This window comes from Eriocheir sinensis, unplaced genomic scaffold (genome assembly GCF_024679095.1).
Source record: "Eriocheir sinensis breed Jianghai 21 unplaced genomic scaffold, ASM2467909v1 Scaffold966, whole genome shotgun sequence".
NCBI classification, from domain to species: domain Eukaryota; kingdom Metazoa; phylum Arthropoda; class Malacostraca; order Decapoda; family Varunidae; genus Eriocheir; species Eriocheir sinensis.
Window position 1 is genome coordinate 114197 of NW_026112348.1, and position 20219 is coordinate 134415.

A 20219-nucleotide genomic window follows, 5' to 3' on the forward strand; every position below is an offset into this window, starting at 1 on the left:
AAAAGTTGAATGAAAAGAAGACAAAGCGTAAAAAGTAAAGAACGGAATAAGAAAGAGGAGGAGGAGGAGGAGGAGGAGGAGGAGGAGGAGCAGAAGACGAAAAAAAAGAAAAGTTGAATGAAAAGAAGACAAAGCGTAAAAAGTAAAGAACGGAATAAGAAAGAGGAGAAGGAGGAGGAGGAGGAGGAGATGAAAAAAAAAAAAGGTAGAAAAAGAATACAAAATACAGTAAAAAAGCACAATAAAATGATGAAAATAGGTTAAAGAAAATAAAGAGGAAAAGAAAAGGAGAGAGAAAAAGGAAAAATACAGGATGGAGTTGTGGAATGAAGAAGTAAACAAGAGAGAGAGAGAGAGAGAGAGAGAGAGAGAGAGAGAGAGAGAGAGAGAGAGAGAGAGAGAGAGAGAGAGAGAGAGAGCGAGAGCATAAGCATCCTTCCTTAGCATCTTCCAGCACGCAGTCAGGTCACCTCCCATCTCTAAGGCACACTATGACCTTGCCTCTGCTTGTGTATGTCTTGTTGCATGTAATTATGGACCTTAACCGCCGCCGAGACTGTGTGTGTGTGTGTGTGTGTGTGTGTGTGTGTGTGTGTGTGTGTGTGGAATGATAAGCAGTGAGCATAATGGAACTGGAGAAATGAGTAATGAGGGTCGAAGAGGAGGAGGAGGAGGAGGTGGTGGTGGAAGAGGAGGAGGAGGAGACTAACAAGGGCAAGATTCAGAAGAGGTGTTGGCGTGTGCTGAAGAGAAAGAGGAGGTGGAGGAGGAGGTGGAAGATGGAGGTGAGTGGGTGGAGGTGGTGGTGGTGGTGATGAGTTTGGGAGGTGAGAGTTTTATCAAGGAAATAATTTTGGTGATAACATTCAGCGTTGCCAAGAGATATGACCCGGAGGAGGAGGAAGAGGAGGAGGAGGAGGAGAAAGAGGAAGAAGAAAAAGAAGAAGAGGAGGAGGAGGAGGAGGGAAAGGGATGCGAAGAAAGAAAAAAAGAGAAAGGAGGATGAAAGAGGAAGAAGAGCGAATGGATGTGAGAGAGAGAGAGAGAGAGAGAGAGAGAGAGAGAGAGAGAGAGAGCGAGCGAGCGTATCTTTAAATATTTATCTCCATTATTAATATTTGTCGTTTATTTGCTTCTTATTCTTAATCGCTTCCTTTCATCCTTTGTTACTGTGTTTTCTGGGGATAATAGATTTCCTCCTCCTCCTCCTCCTCCTTCTCCTCCTCCTCCTCCTCCTCCTCTTCTTCTTCTTTTGTCTCCTCCTTTTCTTCCTCGTCTTCTTTCTTTTCATCTGCTTATTCCTTACATTCTACCTCCTCCTCCTCCTCCTCCTCCTCCTCCTCCTCCTCTCCCTCTTCCTTTCTCTCCTCCTCCTTCATTTCGTCCTCGTCGTCTGGTTCTTTTTCCTCTGTTTCTTCCTTCTATTCTAACTCCTCCTCCTCCTCCTCCTCCTCCTCCTCCTCCTCCTCTTCCATATCAAGGTTAACTAACGGCACTACGCTTTGACCTTGCATTAAAGGGAGGAGGAGGAGGAGGAGGAGGAAGAGGAAGATTCTTTACGTCGAATATGAAACAAGATTGAGGCAATTAGCTATGAACATGCCTCTTATACCTCCTCCTCCTCCTCTTCCTCCTCCTCCTCCTCTTCCTCCTCCTGACCTCCCTGACTCACTCCCTTATCAGCATTATCGTGACAAAAGGACTAGTGAAGGATTAGGGGATATTCTCTCTCTCTGTCGTTTTTTATGGCTGTGATTTTTTTTTCTTTATTTTTTGGGGGGTCGAATTTGCTCTATTTCCTGTTCTGTATTTATTTATTTTTTTTCGTTTTCGTTTTTGTTTTTTAAAGTTGACGTGACGAGTTAAAAGGAAAAAAAGGTAAACACACACACACACACACACACACACACACACACACACACACACACACACACACACACACACACACACACACACACACAAACACCTGTTACCTGAGACTCGCTCATTTCTACCCTCAATTAAACTCAAACTCAAAACCAATTACCTGTGCTCTTACCTGCGCCTCGTGTCGTAACCTTACCTGCATTATACCTGTGATTGCCTAATAACTATAATGACCTTTGACCTCCACAGCTTTGACCTTTATCAGAAAAAAAAGGATATCAGAAAGACCTTAATCCTATCCGTGTGTGTATGTGTGTACGTGGAAACCAAGTGACCTTTCATGTGCGTATCCCTGTCTATGTATGTGCGTCTGTAGACCCGGGAGAGAGATAAGAGGTAGCTCACTCACCCTAGCTCTCCGTCTGGCTTTCCCCGGACTCATTCACACACAGGAAGCACTCACGCACACACGCACACACGCTCAGTCTGAACTCTGATAAAGAACAGTGCTCGTGTGCGTTACTGCCGGCTCCCGTGTGCGTCCGTGTACGTGGGTGTGTACGTTTCACCAAGGCAGGGTCGTGGTACACACAGCTGGTGGATGGAGAGAAAGAGATGGTCTTCCGGGGTGGTCGTTGTAGTCCCCCAAAGGTCTTCCTGACGACCTGACTCCCTTAGACATCTTCAGTCCCCTCCCAGCTGGTCGAAATCTTCACCTGGTCGACTAGCACCTGTATCTGGTTGACTTGTGCCTCTGCCTGGTCGACTACTACATCATCTGGTCTTCCTGCTCATCTGTATATCATCTAGCAAGTTACCTGGTCGATTATTCCTTCACCTGGTCGACTATACCTTCATCTGGTCGACTATACCTTCATCTGGTCGCCTATACCTTCATCTGGTCGCCTAGTTCTTCACCTGGTCGACTAGTTCTTCACCTGGTCGTCTAGTCCAATACCTAGTCCCCAACACCTCGCCTTCACAAGTTCCTGAAGCCGCCGCAGAAGAAGTACTTGGTCGGCGTCTGTTCTGCGTCACTTGCGTCGTCGTATGTGGGTGCAGGACGTGTGGTTAGACCTTTCCTTCGTTCGCTGAAGCTTCAACGTGCCCAAGATGACGGCCGTTCACCAGGGCACCCGCCACATCCCCTCCTTCACCCAGCTGCCGCGCGGGGACCACCTTACCTCCGTGCAGTGGCTGTCCCTCGCTGTCAACCTCCTCGATATGTAAGTCACCCCTCCCCTCACGCGTTCTCTGTCACGGATATTAACAGAGAAAACGTGAGGTGAGGTTTAGGGTCCTTTTTCTCTTCTTTTTTCCCTCTTGCTTCAATATTTTAACTCCCTATTTCTTTAATATCGACAAAACTAACACTTTTCGATATATAAGTCCCCCCTCACGCCCTCTCTGTCACTAGTACTAATGAAAGAAAATGTGAGGTGGGGTTTGGAATGCTATTTTTGCCATTTTTCTATGTTTTTCGTTTCCCTCTTCTATCCAAGTTATAAATAACACTCCTCGATATGCAAGTCACCCCTCTTCACGCGTTTTCTGTCATCTGCACTATAGAAAGAAAACGTGAGGTGGGGTTTGAAGTGGTCTGTTCCTTTCCATTTTTATCAACCTCTTCAGTATCTAAGTCCCTCCCTCCTAATCTAAAGCCGCAATATCAACATGACTAATTTAATAACAGATAGCGGTAGGTTATGAGGTCTCAGCGCTCTGTTTGTCCGTTTTCTATATCGGTTTCAGTTTTATATCAGTGCCCCCTTCCGAGGCTTCATAACCACAATGACAATGGATCAGGAAACGTGAGACTACAAGGATTCTGTTTCAAGTTTCCTGGATCCCAACTTCTCTATTGAGGTTTGATCCCAAAGATTGATCAGTGTAAAATGGATGTTATTTAAAGCTCTCCCTCTTCTCTCATTCGTGTTAACCTTTGCTTGGGTCATGATAACTGAAAGGGATGATACTAACACCATCTGGTAAAGGCACAGAGTTATAGATATGTCGATAACGCTGTCGGTAAAGGTAAGATGTATAGCGTGTCCCATTTTCTTTTGAGTTAGATGTTGGGGCAAACTTATCTATTTATAATTTTGTTTCCATCCTCTTAGTGGCATAGGATTAAAGATGTGTGTGTGTGTGTGTGTGTGTGTGTGTGTGTGTGTGTGTGTGTGTGTGTGTCACCTGGACGTCGCGGCAGGTGAGGTATAGCCAGGTGTTCGCGAGGAGGAAAAGAAAGTGAGAGTTCTTTTTCCTCTGATGAATAGCGAGTCTTGAGCCCGACTTGGAGGAGGAGGAGGAGGAGAGGAAGTGGAACGAGAGAGTTGAGAGATTAGAGGAAAAGAATCAGGAGAGGAAAGAAAGAATGAGTGAGTTTTAAAAATCGCAGAAGGAAGTGAACTTGTTAAGAGGAAAAGAAGGGCGATGAGGAGAATTGAAGAAGGAAGGAAGGAAGGAATTCGGGGAAGAGAGGATTACTAGGAAGAGGAGGAGAAGGAGAAAGGAAAAAGGAAGAAATACGAGGAGAAAGAAAGGAAACCGGGAAGGAAGAGAATAGAGGATGAGTAAAAGGAAGAATACCAGAATGAAAATGCAAATATAGTTAGAAGATACGGAAAATAAAACCGAAAAAGTAATAGAAATGAAAATAATTGTTAGAGGACGAGGAAAGGGAAGAAAAGAAAAAAATAATGAAAAGGGAATAAACGAGAATGAAGAAAAAGAACTAAAGAAAAACGAACGAAAACGAAAACACATAAAAAAAGGATGAAGAAAAGAAAAACAAAACAAGAAAAATGAAGAATGGGAATGCAAACAACAGATGAAGAAAAGGAAGACGGAAATATACATAGACGAGGAAGAGAAAGGAAAGAAAAACGAATGAAAATCCAAATAATAGATTAATATAAAGAAACGGAGTAAAAGAAAAAAATAACTAATAGAAATCCAAATAATAATGATGAAGAGAGAATCAAACGTATCTCGTCCTGATTGGTGAAGACTCGGCTCAAGTGACCTCATTAATACGTGTATCGGACGGGTACGAGAGAGAGAGAGAGAGAGAGAGAGAGAGAGAGAGAGAGAGAGAGAGAGAGAGTAGGCGACAGAAGATTAGAGGTGTTAGTAGTGGAGGAGGAAGAGGAGGAGGAGGAGGAGGTGTATATAGTAGTACTGTAAACACTTGAAGCCTCCCTCCAGCCCTGTCCCACTGACCTCTCTCTCTCTCTCTCTCTCTCTCACTGCTCATGGATTTTCGCCTCGCCTCCCTGTCACCCTCCTCCTCCTCCTCCTCCTCCTCCTCCTCCTCCTCCTCCTCCTCCCTCCACCAGCATCACCACCACTATGCCATACGTTTCAGTCCTTCGTTCTCTCTCTCTCTCTCTCTCTCTCGACACGTTTGTAATTTGGATTTTCGGTTTATCTTCTTGGGTGTGTGTGTGTGTGTGTGTGTGTGTGTGTGTGTGTGTGTGTGTGTGTGTGTGTGTGTGTGTGTGTTTAATCCTCAAGGAAAGTGTTGATTAATTTTCTCTTCCATTTTCTCTCTCTCTCTCTCGTATTAATGCTTTCCTCACACGCATATTGCATTCCGTGGATTGACTGCGAGAGAGAGAGAGAGAGAGAGAGAGAGAGAGAGAGAGAGAGAGAGAGAGAGTAAATGAAACTGTTGCAGGAAAGACCTTAGACTTTTTGGAGGACTATTCTCTCTCTCTCTCTCTCTCTCTCTCTCTCTCGCTCTCGCTCTCTTTCCTATTGTTGTGGTCCAGTCACCCTGTTTCTCTTTCATTGTCTCCTCCGATCTGCTTCTTACCTCCTCCTCCTCCTCCTCCTCCTCCTCCTCCTCCTCTACCCTTCGTCCTATCCTTCCAATCGTTTCTCTTCGCCTTCTTCTTTGTCTCACCATCGTTACTTCTACTTCTTCTTCTTCTGGTGTCTGTTCTTCCTATGTATTCCTATGTATTCCTCTTCTTCTTCCATCCTCTCTTATCTCGCCTTCCTTCTTCCTTTTCTCCTTCCTCCTCCTCCTCTTCCTTTCTTCTTCGTGGTCTTGTATGTTTCTGTATTCGCTTCCTTTCCCCTTGTGTGTGTGTGTGTGTGTGTGTGTGTGTGTGTGTGTGTGTGTGTGTGTGTGTGTGTGTGTGGATATTTCACAAACACAATCACCCTGAACTTTTATATATATTTTCCTCTTCTTTATTTTCCTCTTTGTCCTTCACGCCCATTGATTCTACTTCTCGTTTCCCATTATTTTTCCCCTCTTCTTTTTTTCTCCTCCCTCTCCCTCCCTCCCTTTCTCTCTCTCCCTTCTCTCTTCCTCGTATTGTGATGCTGGGTCCTGCGGCTTTCCCTCCTCTCCCTCCCTCCCTCTCTTCCCTCCGTTCCCCTCCCTCCCTTTCCTCTATGCTGTTCCTTTGTGATCGATCGTGCACTCCCCTCCTTCCTTCCCTCCCTTCCTCCCTCTCTCCCTCTCCCTCTCTCTCTCTTTTCCATTCTGTTTTTCATTTGCGTTTTGTTTTAATTTTGTTTCCCTAAAGTGACGTAATTTATTTTTGGGTGGAGTGGGTGGATGGGATGCTGGAGAAGTGGAGTTTGGTGGAGAAGTGTGTGGAGATGGGAGATTTTGGTGGTGGAGGAAGAGGAGAAGGATGGAGAAGTGGAGATGAGATATGGTGATTGATAATAGTGGAGTTGGGTGGAGGAGAGAGTGGAGATGACAGATAGTGGGAGAAGAGTGTGGAGATGCTGAAAGTGGAGGAGATGAGATTCTGGTGGAGGAGGAGGAGAAAGATGGAGAAACTGGAGGAGATGAAATATGGGGGAAGAGAAGAGTGGAGTTTGATGGAGGAGGAAAAGATGGAGAAAGTGGAGATGAAGTGGAAGGGAGAAGTGTGTGGAGTTAGTTGTATGCATGGATGAAGGTGGAAGCTGAGAAGAGTGAAAAAGCCTCCTCTTCCTCCTCTTCTTCCTCTTCCTCTTTTTTTTTTCATTATTGGCCTATCGCAGTCTTTTAAATCACAGGATCTCTTCTTCGCACACTTCCTCCTCCTCCTCCTCCTCCTCCTCCTCTTCGCCTCCTCTTCCTGAATACAAATAACACTAATAATGCTAGTTTCCATTCTCTCTCTCTCTCTCTCTCTCTCTCTCTCTCTCTCTCATCATATCCAGCTACATCCTTTCTTTTTATCTTTATCTTCTTGTCACGTATCTTATCTTGTTCTTTTTTTCCCTCCTTTTTCTCTTTCTTTCGTTTCTTTGTCTCCCTCTCCTTGTTATTGTTATTCCCAGCTCACTCGTATCTTGCAACACATGAAACACACACATCAGACGTCACCTTTGCTCTCCTCTCTCTTTCCCCTGTCTCTCTCTTCAACACCACTATCACCACCATCCCCTTCCATCTCCTATCCCATGTCCCTTCTCTTTGCGTCTTATCCCCCTTCCTTTCTTATCCCCTTAGCTCTCCCTTCCCTCCTCCCTTCCCCCTCACCTGGGCGCTAGGCAAGGCAAGGGCGTGACTTCGATTGATACCTTGTGAAGGCTCCCGGAATCTTGGCTTATCTCCCTAACGAGCCGCCTTTCCTCCTCGCTACCTCCTCCTCCTCCTCCTCCTCCTCCTCCTCCTCCTCCTCCTCCGGTTCAATGCATCTGCCCTTCCTCCTCTTTGATTCTTGTCTGTCCTCTTTCTCCTCATCCCTTTTCTGTGTTTCTCTTTCTTTTTTTCCTTCTCCTCTTCCTCCTCCTCCTCCTCTCTGATGCTTCTTTCTTTCTCCTCCTCCTCCTCCACCACCTCCTCTTCCTCTCCTCTTACATCTCATCCACAGTTTTTTTTGTTTTCTTCTTCTTCTTCTTCTTCTTTTTCTTCTTCTTCCTCTTCTTGATCCTTGCTTTACCTCACCTCATTGCTTCTTCAGTTGGATGCTCCTCCTCCTCCTCCTCCTTCCTCCACCTCCTTGACGAAGATTTGGAACCCTTTTTTTTCTGTCCCTCCTCCTCCTCCTCCTCCTTCTCCTCCTCCTTCTCCTCTTTCTCCTCCTCCTTCTCCTCTTTCTCCTCCTCCTCCTTGTCACTTGAGGAAATTGGAGGCTCAGGGCGTGAGTTGCGGCCTCCGGAGTGGATGGTATTAAGAGACAGACGGACACACACACACACACACACACACACACACACACACACACAGAGGGCAATGACATAAACAACAGGAAATATTGATGGTCTTGTTTTCCATGAGTGTGTGTGTGTGTGTGTGTGTGTGTGTGTGTGTGTGTGTGTGTGTGTGTCCCTTTGTCGGGTTTAAATGCCTGTCTGGAATTTACAATGAAAGAATCGAGATGAGTTTTCCTAATTAAATTAATGTACCAATTGACTTTGTGCGTGCGTGTGTGTGTATGTGTGTGTGTGTGTGTGTGTGTGTGTGTGTGTGTGTGTTAGTGTGTGTGTGGAGGCGGAGGAGTTGTCATGGTAATCCTGATCGTCCAATAAAAATAAACATCGTGTGAGAGAGAGAGAGAGAGAGAGAGAGAGAGAGAGAGAGAGAGAGAGAGAGAGAGAGACCCCGAGACCGAGACTTACATATTGATTGAAGACTCAGCAACACACCAACCCATGTCTCTCGCCTGCTTATAACACCCTCGGGCACCAAACGTCCCCATCATCATCATCAGCAGCAGCAGCATCCAGTAACCCAGTCTTCGCGCGTCACGTCCCCCCCCCCCCTTCCCCAACACCCCCCAACACCCCTACACGCTGACTTACTTCCGAGCGAGTACGTTTTCCATTCTTGCGTTTTTTTTTTTTTTTAGGGGGTGCTATTTTATTTTCCTTTTTTTTTTTTCCTCCTCGTCTTTATCCTTCTTCTCCTCCTCCACCTCCTCTTCCTCTTCTCTTCAATCTCATCCTTCGTTTATTACGGTTTTCTTCTTTTTCTTCTTCTTCTTCTTCCTTATGTTCTGTTATCAGGGTTTTTCTCGTTCTTATCGTCTTTATTGTCCTCTGTTCTGTCCTCCTTTCTTTATTACTGTTTTCCTCATCCTCCTCTTTATCCTCTTTCTCAGCTTTATCAGTTTCCTCTTTATTATTCCTCTTCTTTCTCCTTTTTCTTTTTATTATCAGGGGTTTGTTCATCTTCCTCCTCTTCTTTCTTCTGTTAAAATTCTCCCTGTTTTCTCTTCCTTTTTATCTTCCTCGTCGTTGTCTTCTTCGTCTCTCTTCCTCCCTCCTTTATCACTGTTCTCTTATTCCCATCCTCCTTGTCATCTTCTTCCTCTCACTCTCTTTGTCTTTCTCCTTTCTCTCGCTCGTCTTTTCCTCATCTTCTTTCCCTCACGTGCCCCTTATTTATCTTCCTCATGTACTCCTCCTCCTCCTCCTCCTCCTCCTCCTCCTCCTTCTCCTCCTCCTCCTCCTCCTCCTCCTCCATCACATCACCTCTTGGCCCCGTAACCTTCATCACCTCCTGGGGTTTAGGTGTTGCTTGCGGGGGCGTGCTGCTGGGGGTGTGAGGGGGGAGGGGGGCGGAGGTCAGCTAACCCGAAGCATCAGGCAGGAAATGAGCGAGGGCTGGGAGGCGAGAGGCACCAGTTGGTCTCCGGCAGCAGTGAAGCTTCTATTGATCTCTGTCGTGTGTCGGGGCGCGGACACTGGTGAGCCCCGGGTGACGGGAAGGCGTGCTGCTGCCGCCCCACGGGGTGACGCACGGGGCCGGGATGGGTGGGGGTGCGGGGGAGGGCCACCAGCTGTCACCACCGTTCTCTGAAGTATAAAGTTTAGCTCGGTGGTCGGGTTTTCGTGTGCCTGCTGGCGGAGGACCCCTCTCTGGGAGTCCCTGTGTGTCAGGCGTGTGTGTGTATGTGTGTGTGTGTGTGTTAGCTGAGTGGCCGTGTGAGAGCGCCAGACGCGACGAGTCCGCTGCTGCGTCGGCGTGCGGCCGGAGGATGCCTGCTGAGAGCTACCGAGCCGCCGCCTGGCCAGTGTTGGGGCGACGCTCCCCTGACGCGCCGCCTCCCTCTCGCCTTCCACTCTCTACCCTCAGTCTCTCCTGACGGCGCTCGGCCTCTCGCTCCCTCTCTCTCTACTCTGCCCACTCTGGGCCTCTACTCAGCCACACTTCTCGCGCCGCCTCCACTGCCCCGTCGCCGCCGCCACCCCGCCTCCGTCACGCCCATGAGCCACTCGTCCCCCGGCCACCAGTAAGGCGTGGCGGGCGTGTCACTCCCTCCGTCAGCCTTGTAGTCCCGCCACGTGGAGTGTCGTCCCTGTGTGGGTGTGGGTGTGCGTGTGCTGGGCGTGGAGATGGTGTGCGTGGCGCGGCGTGGCGGCATGACGGCGTGTGGCGGCGTGTGTACCTGATGGGCCGCGATGGAGGCGCCCCAAGGCCCGCTGCAGGGAGGCCTGGCGGTGCGGCACGGCAGCGGCCACCCCACGGCGCCCACCCCGCCCCGCCCCGCCCCGCCGCCTCGCTGTGACCACTGACTGGTGCCCCCGTCCGGTCCGGTGCCCGCCCCGTGCCCGTAACATGTGATGGTCTTCTGGTGGCTGGTGGTCGCCTGCAGCAGCTCAGGCGGGGGGCGGCATCCCCTGTGTCATGGAAGCGGCGTGGTGGGCCCCAGACCCCGGGTACATGGCCCCTGGATGCCTGTGAGGAGCAACTCCCGCCGCCTGGGGGGATCCCTCTACCGGTGGCTGGTGGTGCACCTCCTCCCCCGCCGCCGCCACCCGGAGGTCGCCGTCCACGGGGCCTCCAACAAGCACGAACACCGTCACGGGGGCTCAGCTCCCCCAGGCAAGGGCGGCTCCTTCCACGGCAAGGCGCGGCCCCGCCCTCCGCAGAATGGTCGGTCCTCCAGCCCCTTCGACGGGGCTCGTAGGAAGGAGGCGAAGGAGGGCGGCGGCTGGGGAGGCGGCGTAGGCCAGCACGTCTTCAGCACGCGGGGGAGCGGCGAGATGCTGACCACGGACAGCAGCGCTCTGCCGGCGATCCAGACGGTCGATGGCTCCCTCAGCGCCGCCAGCTGTACCTTGTGCCGCAAAGACGCGGCAGGGGTGTCCCGCTCCCGCATCCAGCTGGTGCAGGAGGCGCCCGCAGGCTGCCGGCTGGACTCACCGACGGGGCGTGGCGGGGCCACAGCGAGCCCCGGCGCGGAGAGGGCTCGGCGGGAGGAGGCTAGTGCCGCCCAGGGTGCCAGTGGCGGCAGGACGTGCACCCGGCCCGGCTCCCCACCGGCGTCGGCCCGGCCGTGTGAGCGAGACCCCGCTAAGGGTGGGCGCGGCGCCTTCCCGCTGCTGAACGTGCGGGGGCTGGAGCAGAGCAGCCAGGGCTCCGTGCAGTCCCTGGCCGCCCCGAGAACGTGCAAACATATCAGTGTTGTGAGACAGTGGGACTCCATCTCGGTGCTCTACGGCGTCGAGTACCTGGAGGTACGCAAGAAGGTACACGAGAGGCTGCTGTGCATTCTGCGTGCGCGGCGCGAGAAGCGACAACGGCGGGAGGCCGTGGAGGGCGCGGGGGGCGTGGGGGCCCGGCCGCGACGGCACTCCCACAGGCGTAAGCGGCGGAAGCGGAAAGTGAAGGGCAAGCATGGCGGCAAGAAGGATGGGAAGCCGCCGCGAGCACAGGGCGAGGCGGAGGTGGAGGGTGGTGCCGCGGTGGTGGCGGTGGCTGCGGCGGCAGGGACCCAGGATCGTGGCGTGCAGGCCACCCAGGCCGGCAGCGACGCCCTGCGTGCCGCCGAGACCTACACGAAGGAGTGCCGCGAGCTGGGCGACCTGGACGATGGCGACCCCGCCTGCCTCCGCGACGAGGGCGGCTCCGAACGGGTGGTGGCCGCGGCGACGCCCGGGCCCGAGGAGGAAAGGAGCAAGAGCAAGGAAGTGTTCGAGTTCGTGAAGGACGAGATGCTGGCCTTCGTGCGGTCCCCGTCGGGCGGCAGCGGGGACTCGCGGCCCAGCAAGTCCCTGTCCTACCACAAGGTGACCAGCAGCGAGAAGTCCTCCTCGCGCGCCTCCTCCTTCCTGGGGACGCGCGTTACGCCCCAAGTCAGGGACCTCAGTGCCGGCCGCCAGGCGCCCTGCTCCTCCCCCATCGCCGTGCCCTCGCCCGCCTCGTCTTCCGCGTCCTCCTCCGCCTCCTCCTCCACCTCCTCCAGCACCACCGCCTCCTCCGCCTCTTCCCTCACCGTCACCTCTCCCTCCGTCAAGTCAACAGGTGGTCTGTCTGCCTCCATCAAGACCGTCGCCTACATATCGGACGACGAGAGTGCCAGCGAGCGGCGCCGCTCCGCCCTCTACTGCTGCCCCTGCTTCATCTCCTTCAGGCGCAAGGCCAAGAAGTCCCGGAGAAGGTAATGACGGGCCCGAGGAGGGGGTAGGGGGTGGGGGGGGGTGCGTGTGTGACAGGTGAAGGGTGAAGACAGGTGCCGTGTGTGTGTGTGTGTGTGTGTGTGTGTGTGTGTGTGTTTGCGCGCGCTTTGATCAAGAACTTTTAAGTGACTGCTGCCGTGACAAACTTCAACCCAACTCTACCCAACCTATCATACTTTACTATTATTATTATTATTATTATTATTATTATTATTATTATTATTATTATTATTATTACTACTACTACTACTACTACTACTACTACTACTACTACTACTACTACTACCAATGAAAGGAAAAGCAACACCCATTCGCTCAAGGTCCTCCTCCTGTTCAAATCCCAGGAGATGTTTGTCACCAACGCGGCGCTCACACACACAACCTGCCACGCGAGGAAACATAAACAGCCGACGGACAGGAAGCAAGTGTTCGGCGGTGGATGCCCGGCGATAAACACATGACTCAGCGGGCGGGTGGCGGGTGTTTGCGCGGGCGGTTAGGTGTTGAGTGCTGGCGGGCGGCTCGACTCCCACACAACGCTACTAGACTACCCCACTCAGCACCTCGTATTTCTCGGTTACTGACCCATAAATACATAAAAGAAAAATGATACTTGACCCTTTCAACACTGACCTTAACCCGGTAGCAGCGACGAGATAAATTTGTGGCTTTACCGTGTACCAGCGACGGGCCAAATTTGTGGCTTTACCATGTACCAGCGACGGGCCAAATTTGTGGCTTTACCGTGTACCAGCGACGGGCCAAATTTGTGGCTTTACCATGTACCAGCGACGGGCCAAATTTGTGGCTTTACCGTGTAGCAGCGACGGGACAAATTTGTGGCTTTACCGTGTAGCAGCGACGGGACAAATTTGTGGCTTTACCGTGTAGCAGCGACGGGCCAAATTTGTGGCTTTACCGTGTAGCAGCGACGGGACAAATTTGTGGCTTTACCGTGTAGCAGCGACGGGACAAATTTGTGGCTTTACCGTGTAGCAGCGACGGGACAAATTTGTGGCTTTACCGTGTACCAGCGACGGGCCAAATTTTTGCCATGAAATAAACCCCCCCCAAAAAATAGATGATGCATAAACTGATCACAAATGCGTTGATATATATTATGAAATGGTTTGCGTAAGTGATGATGTTTTTCTCATTTTTGTCACTTAGAGGGAGGGGCCTTTAAGACAATGTTTGGGCCGTATTACTAAACATTTCGTGTCCAAAGTTCACCAATTTGACAAGGCTTTCCTAGGAGTTTGGGGCATTTCCAGAAGTAGTTTTATGACCCTGGTGGTAGTTTGACCCTTCTTCTGTACCGTGAGCTTAAAGAAACACTCATTAGAACCCGAATGATCCCCACTTTGACCTTTAGAAATAGTTGATGTGACAAGCGAATGTGTCTTATAATACCAGCCCATATGATCCCCGCAGCTACCGGGTTAATTAAACATCATTATTGGGGTCGTACGATAGTTTTTGGGCCTGAAACTGTAAATGCATTGGTCTGAGTGTGACTGGTAACACTGCTCACACGGCCGAGTTGAGTTGGTCCGCGTCCAGCCACACAGACAGACGGACAAACGGACAATCACCACCGCGCCAGCCTGTGTTGTGGGGTGTCCGCGGCTATACAGACCAGATGAAAGGGAACGGAGGAAGGGAGAGGCGGGGACAGGAGGGGAGGATAGAAGAGGAGGAGGAGGCTGTAACGCGTAGAGGTGTCGGGGGGAGATAGAGTGAGGGGAAAGCCGACAGCGATCAAATGAAAATGGGGAAGGAGGGAGAGCGGGAGGGAGGGGAGAGGTGGTTTGGGAGGAGGGAAGAGGGGAAGGGAAGGGAAAATTAGCACATGTGGGTGAGGGAGGGAGGGGAAACTAGCAAGGGGAGAAAACAGTGACCACATGAAAAACTTAGTGAGGGAGAGGGTAGAGGGGGGAGGAAGGGGGGGAAGAAGAAGGGGCAGGCATCGGGGAAGGGGGAGAGCAGGATGGAGGGGCTTGGGATTAGAGAGAAGGGGTAAGAGGGAGGGGTTGGGGGTTGGGAAAAGGGGAAGGAAGGAGGGGCTAGGGATTGTAGAAGGGGGAAAGGAAGGAAGAGGGGCTGGGGATTGGGAAGGGGGAAGAGAAGGGCTGGGGATTGGGGAAGGGAAGAAGAAAGGAGGGGCTGGGGATTGGGGAAGGGAGAAAGAAGGAAGAAGGGGCTGGGGATTAGAGAGAAGGGGAAAGAGGGAGGTGTTAGGTGTTGGGGAATAGGAGAAGGAAGGAGGAAAGGGATATGGTTGAAGGGGAAGGGGAGGAAGGACGGAGGGGCTGGAGATTGGGAAATGGAAAAGTAGAGAGGGATTGGGGATTAGAATAGAGGGAGGGAGGAGGGGGGAGCGGAGGTTGGGGTTAGGATGGGAAGCAGGGGGGAGGATGTTGATGTTATATACCTGTAGAACATCACCGGAAATTACACCATCTGAACGCTTGGGCCATGACTTCCTGACCTGATACGAGATGGGGGGGAGGGGAGGGGGGGGGTCCTTTCCCGCTCTCCCCCCCTCCCTGCAATACCCCCAACCATGCCTCCTTAGGATGTTAAACTAAAATAAACTTAATAAACAAACTAAATCAAGACAAAAATCAATGAACTAATTTTTAAACTCCCCTAATAATCACAGTCAGCTGACCACCCCCCCTCCCCCCTCTCTCAACACAAAACCGACTAGAGTAAAAGGAGGAGGAGGAGGAGGAGGAGGAGGAGGAGGAAAAATATAAAGGGAATGAAAGGGAGGCAACAGGGAAAGAATGCTGGTAAAGAAAAGGAAAGGAAGATGAAAGAGGAGGAAAGGGGGGGAGGAAAAATATAAGGGAGGAAAAGGAAGGCAACAGGGAAAGAATGCTGGTAAAGAAAATGATAAGAAAATGAAAGAAAGGGAAGAGGAGGAGGAGGAGGAAAAATATAAGGGAAGAAAAGGAAGGCAACAGGGAAAGAATGCTGATAAAGAAAAGGATAAGAAAATGAAAGAGGAAGAGGAGGAGGAGGAGGAAAAATATAAGGGAGGAAAAGGAAGGCAACAGGGAAAGTATGCTGGTAAAGAAAAGGATAAGAAAATGAAAGAAAGGGAAGAGGAGGAGGAGGAGGAGGAAAAATATAAGGGAGGAAAAGGAAGGCAACAGGGAAAGAATGCTGGTAAAGAAAAGGATAAGAAAATGAAAGAGGAAGAGGAGGAGGAGGAAAAGGAAGGCAACAGGGAAAGTATGCTGGTAAAGAAAAGGATAAGAAAATGAAAGAAAGGGAGGAGGAGGAGGAGGAGGGTAAGGAGTAGGAGGAGAAGGAGACAGCTGTGTAGTGAATGGTGTGTCGGCGGGGCTCAGGAAGGTAGACAGCTTGATAATGTCTGTCTCACGCAAGAGGCTGATAAAAGCATCCGTATCCGTCCAGTGACAGGATTCCCGGTGTCAGTGTCGCCTGGGCAGTAGCGCGTCGCCCCTCGCCTCGCACCGCCTCCGCCACGCGTTGTTAAGATACTCACGTCCATATTCTTACAATCTCGTCCCCTTTATCCCCCGCCTGAAAAGCCTCTCGTACAAGTTTCCATGCTTTCGATAGACTTGTGATCCTGTCCTATGCATCCAAAAAAAAAAACGGTTAATCATCTCTGTCGTCTTGGAAAATGAACGTAATTGGAGCTTGATATTTTTGAACGTCTCAGCACTTCAGTTCACCCGTTTGAAAAGCCAATCGTATTAGTTGCTGGACTGTTTTGTGATCCTGGTGATAGTTTTCCAAAGCCTCTGGACCTTGAACGGGAAAAGTACACACCAGAACCCGGTTAATCATCTCCGTCGTCTTGGAAAATGAACGTAATTGGAGCTTGATATATTTGAACGTCTCAGCACTTCAGTTCACCCGTTTGAAAAGACATTCGTATTAGTTGCTGGACTGTTTTGTGACCTTGGTGATAGTTTTACAAAGCCGGGAAGAGCACCCCCCAAAAAAACGGTTAACCTCTTCTGTGGTCTCGGTTAATAATCGTAATGTATTCTTGAACGTTCGGCACCTTGGTTCGCCTGTTTCAAAGCCTTACGTAGAAATTCCTGTGCTTTTTTATTGCCTGTTTTGTGATCCTAGTGATAGTTTTACATAGCCTTTGCATCTGAACGGGAAGAGCACCCCCCAAAAAAACGGTTAATCTCCCCTGTGGGCTTTGAAAATGATCGTAATTGGAGCCCGATGCGTTTGATAATGTCCCTCATTCACACATGCGGTTGATTTGGCTCCACGTGTCCCCGGTGTAGCCGCTATCGCTGACGAGTCGTGTGTGTCGGTCTGTATCAGCGCTTCCTCAGCTCTCCTCACTCTCAGTTCCCGTTTGCCTGTGTTGCCTCACTCCACACTCACACACTCACCAGACGACCCACCTATACTCACCCTCTTACTGCTATTCATTCCCTGTTTTAAGTTTGTTCATATATCCCGTTTCATACAAGAAGTGGTGATCTTTAACCCAGTAGCTGCGGGGATCATGTTTCTTAAAGGCCCTCTAAGCGAATTAATGAGAAAAAAATCATCACTCACGCCAACCATTAGTATATATTGTATGTATTAATGCATTTGTGATCAGTTTATGTATCCTCTATTTTTGGGGTTTATGTCAAGGCAAGAATTTGGCCCGACGCTGGTATACTGTAAAGCCACATATTTGGCCCGTCGCTGCTACCGGGTTAAGAATTAGTGAGCGATGGAGTGCCAAGTTGCCCACGTGTCCATGAATTGAGTGCCACAGATAGTTGGCTCCCTGTTGAAGCTAATCACCTAACTCGTAGTCGTCGTATCGTGTCACCCATGTCGTGAATGTTTGACAAAATTTTCCTGACCTATATCCCTTACTTAAAATAACAACGAGTGACATTATAATCTGGTAACACTCGCGTCCTGCCATTCAACACGTTACAGAGTAGAGTATATGCAACGACTGGCCATCACTGATCTTGTAAGGCTTGTATCGTGTCACCTAACCTTGTGAATGCTTGCCAAGACTTTCCTTGTATATCTTCCCCACATACGAGTGACTATAATCTCCAACACGTTACAGAGTAGAGTATCTGCAACGACTGGCCATCACTGATCTTGTAAGGCTTGTATCGCGTCACCTAACCCTGTAAATGCTTGCCAAAACTTTCCTTGTATATCTTCCCCTCATATATATACACGAGTGACTCCATAATCTCGTAACGCAAGCATCCCGCCATTCAGCACGTTACAGGATTGAGTATATACAACGACTGGCCATCACTGATCTTGTAAGGCTTGTATCGTGTCACCTAACCTTCTAAATTCTTATCTGAACCTTCCTGTCGTATCTTCGTTACCAACCCTGACAACGAGTGAGTCCATGATCTCGTAACCCTCGCATCACTGATCTTGTAAGGCTTGTATCGTGTCACCTAACCTTCAAAATTCTTATCTGAACCTTCCTGTCATATCGTCTCTACCAACCCTGACAATAAGTGAGGCCTTGATCTCGTAACGCTCTCATCCTGCCCTCCAACACGTACAAGACTGGACTATAATGAAACTCGAATCCAAGGGTTGCTGTCGTCTTCCTCACGCCACGCTTTATCGCCGCGGTGACAAAACCTTCCCCGGCGCGGCAATGTAAACAAACACGCTGGTAACTCGAGCTCCGTGATGACAGGCACTGACGGGTGGAAGTAATTGTGAGGTGTGGACGTGCGTGACACCTCGGCACTGGCACCACTGGCCCTCCGTCAGCAACTGGTGGACGAGGCATCACCACCACCACCACCACTACTCTTAAGTATTCCCTGTGTATTGCGTGGTCGATGAGCGGCAGTAGGTTAAAGCCGTACCCAGAAGAGGTCTTGTAGTGTGCGGGGCGGGGCGGGGCGGGGGCCATGGCGTGAGGGTGGGGTGATGGGCGGGTGCTGTAGTCTGGAGGTGGAGCGATCCCGTGACAGCCCCGAGTTCTCGAGCGAGGAGGAGACCTGCATCACCTCGGTGGCGTCCAGGTGTGTGTGTGTGTGTGTGTGTGTGTGTGTGTGTGTGTGTGTGTGTGTGTGTGTGCAGGGGTTCAGGGGGCCAGGCAGCAGGTGTGTGTGTCAGGTGTAAGGTGAGTCTCGTGCTGTGGTCAGTAGGGTAGCAGTAGCAGCCGCAGGGGCACGGATCAGGTGTCCCGCCCCTGCCGAGCCTGCCGCCGGAGGAGTCGCCGCCATCGCCGCCAACAGAGGTAGGTTCGTCAGGTGAGTGTCCCTGGGGAGTGGCCGCGCGGTGGCCGCCACTAACCCTGTGGGGCGTGCTTCTTGCAGCAGTGAGCGGGAGCACTACGGCCGGCGGCGTGAGCGGGACCACTCGTCGGAGCGCCGCCACCACCGCGGACACCCTCGCCGCCGCCTGTCTTCACGCTCGGCGTCGTCAGACTCGTCCCGTCGGCGCCGCCTTCGTCCTCGTGCTCGCCACCACTACCGCGACTCTTATGTCAACAGCCACGTGAGTTTTCCTCTGTGCATTCTGTCTTGGCGGCGCCCGGTGTCGCGATGGCCGGCCCTGTGCATGCTCCTCACCCGGGCGTCAGGCCCCCACCCCCACACGCCTCCACTGCGGCACCGGGAGCCTGCCTGCCGGCGGGGCGGGACGTGCGGGGCTGCGGGGCACCCTGCCGCACCCACGTCCCCCTGCTGTATGTATTGTTGCTGCAGCTGATATATACCGGCCAGCCACGGTGCTCTGTCCTCACGCGGCACTCCACCTCAGCACGCGCGGCGGTGTGCCGGGGCGGTGGCTGAGTGGCTGCACGGTGCCTGAGTGTGCCGCTGCTGAGTGCCTGGGTGTGGCGTCTGGTGAGTGCCTGAGTGTGTCAGAATGAATCTTTAAAACACCTTGTCTCTTCCCATCACCTGTTTCCCATCATGTACAGCTTTCTGTTACCCTGCCGTACCTTCCTGCTTCTCTTCCCGTAGGCACTGTATAGTTCTCCATTTGTTGCTTCATCACCCAGCAAGATGTCGACGAAACACTGTCCCCATGTGAGTCATTTTGGAGGTTACTGGCATTGTAAGCAATATAAGACGCAGCGCCCCAGACAAAGGTGTTCCCGCGCGTCATGCAACAGGGAGGGTTAGTCGTGGGGCTGGGGCGGGGTGTTATGGTGCCCGCTTGACGCACTTGGCAGGCTGTTATCGCTTCATCTTTTGCTAAAGTCGTATTATTACCGACGTCCTCTCTATGTTCCTGTTTAGCTCCTCTTGACGTGCCGCCGCCTCCCACACCTTAAAGGCCTGCCCTTAGTAACACGTCCTAGTCACCGCAACACTTCAGTTTTCCCTAATAGTTGTCGCGGCATTGTAGAAACTGGGCTGGTAAGCTGTGAAAGAAAACGGTTCGGGGGGCCGCGCGCCCTACTATTCTGGTCGTTGTCTTGGCGGCTGATAAGTCGTGGGATGCGCGGCAGAGCAGCTCCTCGTCTCGGTGGTATATTTGGCGGTGAGGCGCAGCGACGGCCGCCGCAGTGAGGACCAACCAGGGGCGGGAGGGCGCACCCGCGGCAGCATGGGCGCCGAGCAGACCAACGGCGTTAGGGAGGTAGGTCCCGGCGGGCAGGGCGGGCCGGGCCGGGCCGGGCTGGTCCTCCACCTCGCCGCCTCCCGCCTAGCCGCCACAGGTGCTGTTTCGTGTCAGTCAAGGTCAGTGGGCCAGGGCGGCCGCCGCCCACGTGGTGTGCGCGGCTTGGGCGTGTGTGCCTCAGTGGCGGTGCGCCGCGCGTGTCGCCGGGTCCGGGAGCCTCGAGCCGCTGCTCCAACACTCCGCCATGGGGCACGCCGGAGACAGCAGGCCTTGGCAGAGGCGGGGCGGGGCGCGGACGAGTGCCAGTCGTGCCAGAGTGTGGCCGCCGCCCTTGCCCGCGCCCCGCCCCGCCCCGCAGTGATGTGCACGCCCTGCGTCTGGGAGGTAAGCCGTGCCCCGCGGCGCCGCTAGGGACGGAG

General features: G+C 51.9%; 1 protein-coding gene and 1 long non-coding RNA gene across 2 annotated transcripts; one reads left to right on the top strand and one right to left on the bottom strand.

Moving 5' to 3' along the window:
• Nucleotides 1–8682: 8682 nt before the first annotated feature.
• Nucleotides 8683–19510, top strand: LOC126995041 (pneumococcal serine-rich repeat protein-like). Its single transcript, XM_050854342.1, has 3 exons — nt 8683–12209; nt 18546–18916; nt 19476–19510. Exons 1-3 carry the CDS (start codon nt 10390–10392, stop codon nt 19508–19510), a joined length of 2226 nt encoding a protein of 741 aa, XP_050710299.1. The 5' UTR covers nt 8683–10389.
• Nucleotides 15834–18247, bottom strand: LOC126995042 (uncharacterized). The gene is made up of 2 exons (XR_007749841.1): nt 17664–18247; nt 15834–17540 (listed from the first exon to the last, which is right to left on the bottom strand). It is a non-coding gene; the product is annotated as an uncharacterized LOC126995042 (long non-coding RNA).
• Nucleotides 19511–20219: the final 709 nt, after the last annotated feature.